General features: G+C 37.8%; 1 protein-coding gene across 1 annotated transcript; it reads right to left on the bottom strand.

Annotated features, from left to right (window-relative positions):
- Nucleotides 1-284: 284 nt before the first annotated feature.
- On the bottom strand, nucleotides 285-10,169 carry LOC116730302 (phospholipid phosphatase 1-like). The gene is made up of 7 exons (XM_032579395.1): nucleotides 10,038-10,169; nucleotides 9,699-9,847; nucleotides 6,584-6,735; nucleotides 6,221-6,501; nucleotides 3,026-3,083; nucleotides 1,827-2,003; nucleotides 285-972 (listed from the first exon to the last, which is right to left on the bottom strand). The coding sequence occupies exons 1-7, from the start codon at nucleotides 10,061-10,063 to the stop codon at nucleotides 847-849; spliced, it is 969 nt and encodes a 322-aa protein (XP_032435286.1). The 5' UTR covers nucleotides 10,064-10,169; the 3' UTR covers nucleotides 285-846.
- Nucleotides 10,170-10,551: the final 382 nt, after the last annotated feature.

Raw genomic sequence — 10,551 nt, 5'->3', positions numbered from 1 at the left:
TTAATGCTACTCTGTGTTTGGGTTTTCACGTTGACGCTACACAAACATGGAGTCTTCGTTCTCATACACTAGGCGTCTTAAAGACCTAAATGCCTGCAACATAAAGTATTTATTTGAGTAAATTATAACAAAAGACTGGTTTTTCCATCATTTGCATTACAGTCTTTCTACTTGCATAGGAATAATAAAAAAATTTTCCTGCAGTAACTTTTACCCCATCTGCTTTATATGTTCCATAGACAAACCCTCCCCCCCAAACAAAGAAACACACACACACACAAAGGTAGCAAAAAGGCTTTTCCCCTCCTTTATTTTAAAACTTCTGAACAAAAATATCAATTTTACACAATTACCCAGAAAAAGATTGTATTTAAATATATAAAATTACACCTGGAAGCTGACAGCAGGCAGCAGCTTAAAACCAAGGCAACAATCAATACAAAATATTTTGTTTTTGAGTTCAGTTTCTGTTTATAACTGCCCTGGTTTCCTGAAGCACATAACCACCAGATCTCTACAAGCCTGCTTGCAGCGTGAATACAGAGGCTCATTATATTCTTTAAAAAAAATAAAATTAAAAAAAAATTTAAAAATGGAATTTTTTCAGATAAGCATGTGCTACCAGTGTCCTGCGCAGTGCGCCTGTGTCTGTGCCTGAAGCTACGCCAGGTAGCAGCCAAAGCCTGCCGGCTGCAGCAAATGGCACCATGTAGGTAAAGCTTGTGCGCCCCAACAGGCAGCAGGTAATGTATAATAAGGCTTGCTGTTTATTTATGGGTTTTAGGTCGACTCTGATGTCCTTTTGCAACTGAGGCTGAGCAGAGTAGCGTCTCTGAGGCACCGGAGTCATTCAGTGCTGCTATAGTGGTTACTATTGTTGGGATTTTCCTGTAAATTGGAGTGAGGGTTCTCTTCCGCCTGCGATACCACTGGTTCCACTGGCAGTGAAAAGAAGTTAGAGACACAGAAGACCTGCAGAAGACAGACAAGATGACAATACACTGAACTATGTAGCTGTAACATAGTTAATGTACAGAATGAGCTAGAACCCGATCACGATTACCGAGGTTACATAGCTATGACTGAAATGTTAGAATAATCCAAGTCGACCATAACTGTTTGGATGGATCTTTAAAAATGACATGTGGACCCCTTGAATGTTATCGTTTATGTCCGGGAATTTCGCGTACGCGCACAACGAGGGCTAAACGATTTTTTTATTTTTATTTATTTATTTTTTTACATGCCAGCCATAGCCGCACTGCCGCGGTAACTAAATGAAACCTGGAGATGTAGGTATTAATTTAGTGCAGTGCGCCACAGAAAAAGGAAAAATAACGCAGAAGACCGTTAAAGTACATCTCAAAACCACTGTTTTTTCGCTTTCTATGTCGACTACGCTACACGTTGACTTATTGCTATAGCAACTGACAACAATGCCACTTTATGTTTCAGGATTTACCACCAAAGAAAAACACACACACCCAAACATTTCCCACACAAACACAACAACATTCGGTTACAATATTATGTTTTTGGGCTTGATGTTTATTTTACAATTAATGAATGATCGCTGACGTAGATTAGCTACCGCTAAAAAAAACAAGCAAAAAAGAAAACATTACTCAGCACATTAACCTTCTTCAGTGTCAGCAATTTCACACGGTGTCAAAAATAATAATTTAACTGAATGAGTGTGTGACATATCACATGGGCATGAGCTGGTATAGCTCATGGTATGAGAGAAAAAATGACTTCACTGTATTTGCAAAAAAATTAAAAAAGCAACAGCAAATTATCTTTTAGCCACTTTATGAGACACTCACTGTGAAAACAGCCACCAAACCGCCTTGCAAGAGGCCAGCACACACGTCACTCCAGTGGTGTTTGTAGTCAGACACTCGGGTCAGACCCACATACACTGCAGTGGCAATCAGAAAGAACTGGAGGGTGGGACGCAGAAGCCGAGACCACTTTGACCTCATCCTGGCTTGAACGTACAGCTGCAAGATACAGAGGAAAGAAAAATGTACAGTCACACCTTTATCTACAGATTCCACAGTCTGTATCAATATTTGTGATACAGGTGTTCCCAAAAGCCATTTTGCTGGTCTTTTTTAAAAAGCATGATAAAAAAAAGGTGAACATTTTTATGCTTCAGAGGGTTTCATTGGTTGTTTGAATACCTCACAAATGAACAGATGAGATAAACATGGCATGTAAACATCTCATTTAGTGATAGCTATGTTCAAATTCGAAGAGAGCTTCTTTGTGTATTATCTTGACATCTGTGCTGCATTGTTTTCCAAGCAGAACTAGTTAAGCACATGACATAAGCCAACATCAGGAGTAATTTATGCTGTCGGGGTGTCAGTACATTTTTCGCACAAATTCAATCTTAGATAATGAGATTTTAGTCTTGTCAATTCAGACTGTTGCGAGATCCTTTCAGAACGAGCCGTTTTAGAGTTTCTTGTCACTTTAAATCCAAATAAGCTGCGGCTGGCCACGTCCTTCAACTCAACGTTTAAACTAGCATGTGAAAATGGCTGCAAACATATGTGCAATTACACAAATGTACATTTTTAAAAAGCAGAAGTGGAGCCTCCTGCACCGTTAGCAAGAATGGAGCAAGTGGTTTCTGGATGGAAAGTCAACAACAAAACACTTGTCTTTTCCAGCAGCCATTGTACAGCGCATACAGAGGTAAAACCAGCTGATCAAAACGTTCTGGAGCTCAGCTGGGGTTGCCAGGTGAGGGGCAGTGCCTGCTGATTTTAAACAAGTCATGAAACATCATCTTATTGCCAAACACTGGCTGGATGTTCTTTTTTTTTTTAAAGCACTTTGGCTGTTTTTAGAAGCAGTAGAGTATTTTCAGGTTAGGCAATGCTTGCCTTTGCATGATGACGATTATTTTCAAGGGTTATTAAATGTATTCTGTGCCCAAGCTGAGGTTAAGGGTGCCGCAAAACTGCATAATGACTGTGATGGGGACGCTAAAGCTTTTATTATATGTACTTACGGTAAGGAACAGCATGCAGTACATGGAGAAGGACGAGTGACCAGAATAAAAGGACAATCTATGAAGGAGAAGAAGATTGAAGTTTAGTCACTTTTCTTTAAATACGCAGTGAAAATGAAACTATAGCACATATCTGATAGGGATAATATCTGGACGACAACAGAACGAGCCGTTGTCCTCAGATTCTGACTCTTGATTACCTGAATATTTGTACCCTGATGTGATAAGCGATAAGGTGTGTGGGAGAGAGCTGGCCAGCAGCCGATCAGAACCACCTCCTCTTGCAGAGATACCATTATGCCTCTGTGACCATGCAGATACTTTCCAAGTGCTCAGACCTTCCATTTGAAAAATGTATTTTCTGAACCAAACATCTTTGCTGATGTGTCCCACCCGTCTGCCTGGCTGGTTTTATTGCTGCTGCACCCTCTGCTGCCGATCGTCTCCTCAACCTTTACAATCTTGTTCAGAATCCTTTGGCTTCAGGTCCACATTTGGTTGTAGGCAGATTTAATTTGTTTCTCAAATTAGCTCTTCAGAACACAATGCCTCCCCTGGTATTTGAAAGTATTTTTTTGTTTGGACTTTAATATTAGGCAGAAGAAACCTGAGCATTTTGGAAACGGGACACTAAAAGCAATGTTGAATTAAACTTCCTATCGGATTGATATTTTGGTATCAATCCGATGGCAAGTAAATACATGTCCAGAATCAACGATTGATACCAATACTTTTTATTAGTTAGTTAAAATATGTCAAACTTCTGACTTCTTCAGGTGTTTTTATGGCTTTTAGTTTGAAACATTTTGTTAAAACCAAGCACAGAATTTAAATAGTTTATAGGTGTAAACAAAATACTTTAAAAACATGATCAACAAAATAAGACAAATTTGTGTAAGTTTTTTACTAAATAAAGGGCAAAAAGAATCTAATTTGAGAGCAAAACAAAATCTGTTTTGAGGCACCATTGAAAAACAATCCATAAGTAAAAAATTAAAGACCGAAAATGAAACTAAAGTATCAATCTCACCACACCAATATTGATCCAACACCGATCAATACAGGCGGTATTTTGGTATCGATATCATGGATCGATCCGCCCACCGTTTCTCTCAACATCTGTATCACAACTTAAAATGCAGATAGCATATTTTCCACTTTTAAACATGTTTATATTCTCATTGAAAAGGTGGCAAAGTAATTTGTTTTCTGCTTCCACTTGATCACTATCCAGCATGTTTCAAATTAGGCTCTTAAGGCAAAAAGGAAAATTTATGTTAATATTTTCAAAGCTAAAATGTGCATTAAAGACCTTTTAAGCTGATTTTTTAACTTGTTGTTTACACAACGACCACATGCCAGACACACTGTGGTAACATAATATGGCAATAAGGCATGTTATGAGAAAACAGTTTCATGGGAGGAAATTGATCTCCTAATCACAGTTTACAGTCTAGTTATGTTGTGCTATTTTAAATGATTATCACTTCAATTTTAAGAGGTACTTTTTAAAAGCCCATCTAAGGACAAGTGCTGCGAATTAGCTTTTGCACTATGACGCAAACATGGGACTGCTGTTTTGTTCAGTTTGTCTATGTTGATGTGTTTCTGTCCCTACCAAATAAACTTAAATAGTCTCTCATGAAATACAACATTTTTTTTGGAACGCTTACAACTTTCACAAATCTCTAAAGCTGCTAAAAAAGTAATTGGAAATAACCAACTGTACGACTAAATAGGACAGAATAAAAAAAGTGATTTGAGCTTTCATGACTCAAAAGATGCTTTTTTTCCCCCATTACGTGTGTAAAAATTTAATGGTTTACACTCAGATGTTTACTTATCTTTATCATTTTGGTAAAGGGAGGGAATCACATGTTAAATGGTAATTTCTAAAGAAAACTCATCATTACCACGCCTTGAAAATCCCCATAAAATGATTCAATGCTGACGTATTTTTTGCAAGTGAATTCATGTTAAGTTGCTAGGAGTATTAAAGTAGCTCCACGTTAGAAATCTGTAGCTTTCCGAAGCCCTGGTTTACAATAGTGTCACACAGAGGTTGATTTGTATTAGCTACTCTTCACAATAGGAAAGAAAAAAAAATCTAATTTGAAAGAGGCAGGAGTGTATTGTTGTTTTTTTTATTCATTTCAGAGACAAAACAATTACTCGTCTAAACTGCTAATATCTACAGGTGGAATAAGGATTTTAAAGCTGGGTTTGTAGAATAAACAAACCCAGATTTATCAAACTGGGTTTTGATAAAACCAACTGTCACCACACAGTCAAAACAGTTAGAGAGAAAAAAAGTGATCTTGTTCATTGATTTTAAGGATACAATGGATACAATAACCAATAACCCTGGGTAATAAAACTAATACCTACCATCTCAGATCTGAATGAAAGTAGTATTATTTTAGTCGTGCCATTGACAACCATTTCCCTTTTGTATATATAATCACCAATCAATCAGCCAGTGAATAAAATCTTCAGATCTTAAACATTGATCGTCTCTGTTCAGTGATTTTCAGGAAAACACTGAAGGAACTGATTATTTTTCTCTGATTTCTGATGCATTTCTGACTTGTGATAATTAGATTGTTAGGCAAACAGTGTTCAAAGATTAAATCAAAATATTTATTTCATTATCTGTTAAGTTTCCAAATTACAATTTCTCCAAGGAAGTCAAAGTCTATTTTATCTCATACTGACTAGATTGGTTTAATTAACATGATGATTTTATACGCTCTGTAGTTCTTAGAAGGAAAAAAAAATTAAAATCACACACGAGGTTCCCCAAAGCTCAATTTGTGAACCATTTTCATCGAATGATGACCACAACATTTCCTACAATATGATTTTGTAACATTTTTTCCCACCACAGTTACCAAATTACAGTAATCCAAATATTCATGAATAGATTGGTACGGCTCAATTCAGAAAAAAAAACATTAATTATTGTTTTTGGTCCCAAAAATGTGAGGTAAGAGATTTGAACTCAGCTGGATTCGATGAGGCTAAAGACCAATGAGCATTTAAATTAAAGGCTCTACAGTTTTAAAAGTTTTCTCCATGCCATTTTCCCTCACCACAAAACAAATGTTTCATATTTGAAGAATTTCCCACTTTAAAATCTCATTTTAATCAATCTCTTTTAGTCACAGGAGATTAAATTCAAAGATGAAACCTCACCTGGCTTCGGTCACCTCAAAATCATTTCCAGTGCAGGTGAAGTTCTCTATGTATCCTCCAGTTTTACAGTCGATCTGATTCCACACCGGTTTGCAAACAGCCAGGAAGTACGGCCGCAGTCGGCCGATGGAGTATTTAGCAATGTCAGTCAGAGACTGGCTGGCGGCGGCTCCAAACAAGCTGCTCCCCACGGCTTTGTAGACGCACATCACCCATTTCCTCTTCAAAGACCGGCTCTTGATCCGACACATGTACACCGATATAAACTCACCGCAGAGGAGCTAAGATGGGGGGGAAAGCCATGATGGAAAGACATATCATGAAAAAGAGTCAGATTTTAATCAGGAATCTAAATCATCTTACAGCTATGAGTGTGAAGGGAATCATGACTCCGAGGAGCAGCTGGTAGGATATGGTGTCCTCTTTGTAGGGGAATCTGATGGACTCATCGTTGCAGAAGAAACCCCGCTTGAAGGGGCTGTGTCTGGGAGTAAGGATGAAAAATGGAAGTCCGACTGTGAAAACCAAAAGAGAGATAAAGAACATGACATTAGACATTAGTAAGTTGTAAATGCCCCCAACTGATCATCAACTTTCCTGATTGGAAAGTTGATTTAAGGCAATGCTGTTCTGATAAATGATTGAGACTTTTGGTTTAACTAAACAGTCAAGAAACTGCTGGAAATTCAGGAAAAGTAAAACAGCTCTGGAAAAAAATTAAGAGAACATGGCAAAATTAACAGTTTTCTGATTTTACTCTTTATAGGTTTATGTTTGAGTAAAGTTAATATTGTTCTTTTATTCTATGAACTACTGACAACATGTCTCCAAAATTTCAAGCAAAAATTTCGTATTTATTTGCAGAAAACGAGAAATGGTCAAAATAACAACAAACATGCAGTGCTTTCAGACCTCAAATAATGCAAAGAAAACAAGTTCATATTCACTTAGAAACAACAATACTAATGTTTTAACTCGGGAAGAGTTCAGAAATCAATGTTTGGTGGAATAACCAGGAGGTTTTCAATGGGGTTCAGTGCAGTGCTCTCTTAATTATTTCCAAAGCTGTATTTATACTTTAATAGTGGAAAAGGGGTGCCATCTAAACTTGTTCTTTCTCATCTGCTATTAATTTTTTTTCTTTCATGATCATCAAAATAATCCTATATCGGTTCATTTCTTTCTTTTTTGTGCGTCTTCTAAAACTCCCAGTCGGTCGTGGCAGATGGCCGATTCTACTGAGCCAGGTTCTGGTTCTGCTGGAGGTTTCTTCCTGTTAACAGAGAGTTCTTTCTCTCTACTGTCGCTACATGCATGCTCAGTATGAGAGATTGCTACGTGCTCGTCCAGGAAGAGAGTGGATGCAATCTGCTTGGTTTCCTCAGAAACTTTATAAGCTAACATGAATAATTAACTGAGCTTATTCTTTGATTACTAGGATAAGTTGGAATGTTTGTGTGATTGAACTGAAATTATTTCAAGATGACATTTAATGTGAATTGGCATTATATAAATGAACTGAAATGAATTAGATTAAACTGCAGCACAAGCTAGTTTCACCTTCAAAACTTGCTAAAAGAGACAACATCATCATAATTGAAATGTCCTAAACAAAAACAGGAAGTCAGCCATTTTGAGCCAATAGTTTTTTTCAGATTTGGTCATATTTTAACAAACTCAAACTTTGACAGCTTGATATCCCATAATCCAAGCTTTACATGAAGTCTTTATTTCACACTGCACTCTTCATTAAGCCTTTGCTCCCAAACAGGAAGTTTGCAATGTTTCAGGTCACCCAACTTTATCCCCTTCATTAGAGAACAATTAAAGCTCATTTTTAAACCGCAGCACCACTTTCTGTTGCAGGTATTGATAGACAGCTTGTGATCACACTGCGAAGATGTTGCTCAAACACACTGGCTCCAGATTTATCAGCATTCAGCTTCATCACTGCTTGTGACACCAACAGGATGGTAGGAGTAGATTTACTAAACGTTTCACAACAACTGAAGCACACAGCCTGAGGTTGATTACAATAAAACAATTTTGTAACTGATGTGCAACAACCACGAAGACCAACTGTGTCACCATGCATACAGTGACGGGCAGGTCTGACTGGATGAGGCCCAGGATGTGTGGTCCGTCTCGAACACATGCTCCAACTGCTTTTCTGAATCGGTTTTACCTGATTTAAGAAAGTTCAGACTGAAAACTCTGACATGACATCAGGCATTTCTCCAAGTGTGGATACTTTCAGGCTAACCGTCACTGCCACCCAAATTACTCCATCTGCAAGGAGATCTGCACAAGCTTATGGGATTATATTTGTTGTTTGGTTTTTTTTTTTTTGTTCTTTTGTAGAAGCAGCCACCTCCATTACAAGACTGACTCTTTAGTTACTGAAAATTATGAAGATCAGACTTTCTTCGTAATTAGCCAAAATTGATTTCTACACGTAAATATCTGAGATATTTAGTTTTGCCACTTATTCACAGAAAACATTTAGCAGATGAAGGTAGAGACATGAAAAGACAATATATCTTTGTTTAGTTTCCATTTTTAGGCTTGGTCTGGGATGTTCAGATTGTAGCCTGAATTGGCTTTAAACCTGACATGTCAACTGTGTTTCTTCGTGATAATGGAAAAACCAGACCAGCTGGATTATGCTGAGATTAAATCACACGTTTTCTGGTTGGGTGACTTCTAAAAGCAAATGTTCCTCTTGACTGTATTCATCAAAATAAAATGGGACACATGAACACCATTCAAATGTTTACTTGTATAAAACTCTTAAAACCTTGTATCAATTTCTTCCCACCTTAGGCACGAATTTTCTTAGTCTTAAAATCTCAATAAAATACATTCAAGTCACATAAAATGCAGATTTAAAAAAAAAATACTACAGGGAGAAAATGCGCTTTTACTGTAATGTTTGCTTTGGTTTCTTACTGCATTTTACAAGAATCATAATAATTACAGAACAAAATTTCCTGCTCTGTAAACACAGGGCAAATGTAAAAGGAGCCTGACCTGTGTCTGCGTGTGGAAAAAATGAGGAATAGGAGAGCAGTCAGCAGCAAAGCAAACCACAATACAGTGACTAAGCAGTGAGGAATATCCTCAGGGAAAGCTTTCTACAGCTCTGAAACCCTGATCTTATGAAACTAAATCAGAATCTGCAAAGGCTTAGTTTTATCTCTATAACTAGTTCTACAGGATGCTTTTTCTGTGACTCTTTTCCACTCATGCAGCTAAAAATACAGATTAATGAGTGAGGGGGGGAAAAAAGAAAAGAAAACATGCAGGGTGGGACTTTTTCCATCTTCCTGCCTGGCTGCTGAAACCTCAAACCTTCCTCTGAGTGTACAAATACCATTTATGTAAATAACCTTACACTGAATTTCTCCTCTAGTTCTTTACTTCGGCTCTGAAGCTTTAAAAAATAAAAAAAAGTTGCAGAAAAACCAGGTTTACCTACCGAGGACAAGGCAGACAACATCGAAGATGACAGGGATTCCCGAGGCTTCAAACATCTTCGCTGCTTTCGGGTTTGTGTCTTCAGTGAAAAGTTTCCTGCTGCTTTCAGGAGGAGAGACGAGGCGCAGCCTTTCTGCCGCACATGTGTCTCTATTCCAGCACACAGTTAAAACACAACACCGTCATTGCCTCTGGGAGCGTCCGAGCCGCTGTAAATCTACCACGGAGCGTTTATTGGGGAAGGAAAACCAAATCCTCTAAGACGAACAGAGGGTGAAACTAAAACTGGAACTAAATACATAAATAAAACCAAACCAAACAGCACCAGACAGCCGCTCACCCTTCCTGCTGCTCACCGACCATCATAACTCAGCTGTATTCCTTCTGCTCGTCAGAAAATATCCTCCTGTCAGCAGATGACACGATTATCCAGATTGTCCCCGGAGCGCTTTGATTAGCGATGCCTTCAGGGGAAGCTCGGAAACCTCGGTCACCAGTGTTTACTCGTGAAAAAAAAATCGATCATTGTGTCAATTTCTTTACCAATCTAGCAGTGATGATGGAGATCCAGAGGTGCCACAATTCACTTAGAAATTAACTTTAAATGTTTGCTTATGAAACTATCACTTACTCAAGGTAATATGTTAGAACAGAGTAAAGTACTGTCTCATTGACAGTACAGTGTTTACTATATATTCTTGATCTCCAAATGACACAGCAGGTTAAAAAAAATAGAAACTAATTATTGAGTAGAAACAGAAAGTCTTGCTTCAACATTAACAATAGGTGTGTTTCTGTGTCTGATGCATATTTGGTTAAATTATGTTCGTTCTTCAGTCTGTGGAATTATCGGC

This window comes from Xiphophorus hellerii, chromosome 12 (genome assembly GCF_003331165.1).
Source record: "Xiphophorus hellerii strain 12219 chromosome 12, Xiphophorus_hellerii-4.1, whole genome shotgun sequence".
Taxonomy (NCBI): Eukaryota; Metazoa; Chordata; class Actinopteri; order Cyprinodontiformes; family Poeciliidae; genus Xiphophorus; species Xiphophorus hellerii.
The sequence above is the reverse complement of the archived record's forward strand: the minus strand, read 5'-3'. Positions and strand labels throughout refer to the sequence as shown.

What these genes read in the sequence shown, in the direction of transcription:
- LOC116730302 (XM_032579395.1), bottom strand. Translation starts at nt 10,063, where the DNA reads ATGATGGTCGGTGAGCAGCAGGAAGG. An exon ending in GTCGGTGAGCAGCAGGAAGG is followed by an intron (nt 9,848 to 10,037) that starts GTGAGCGGCTGT and finishes GTGCTGGAATAG; the next exon opens with AGACACATGTGCGGCAGAAA. An exon ending in TTTGAGGTGACCGAAGCCAG is followed by an intron (nt 3,084 to 6,220) that starts GTGAGGTTTCAT and finishes TCTCCTTCATAG; the next exon opens with ATTGTCCTTTTATTCTGGTC.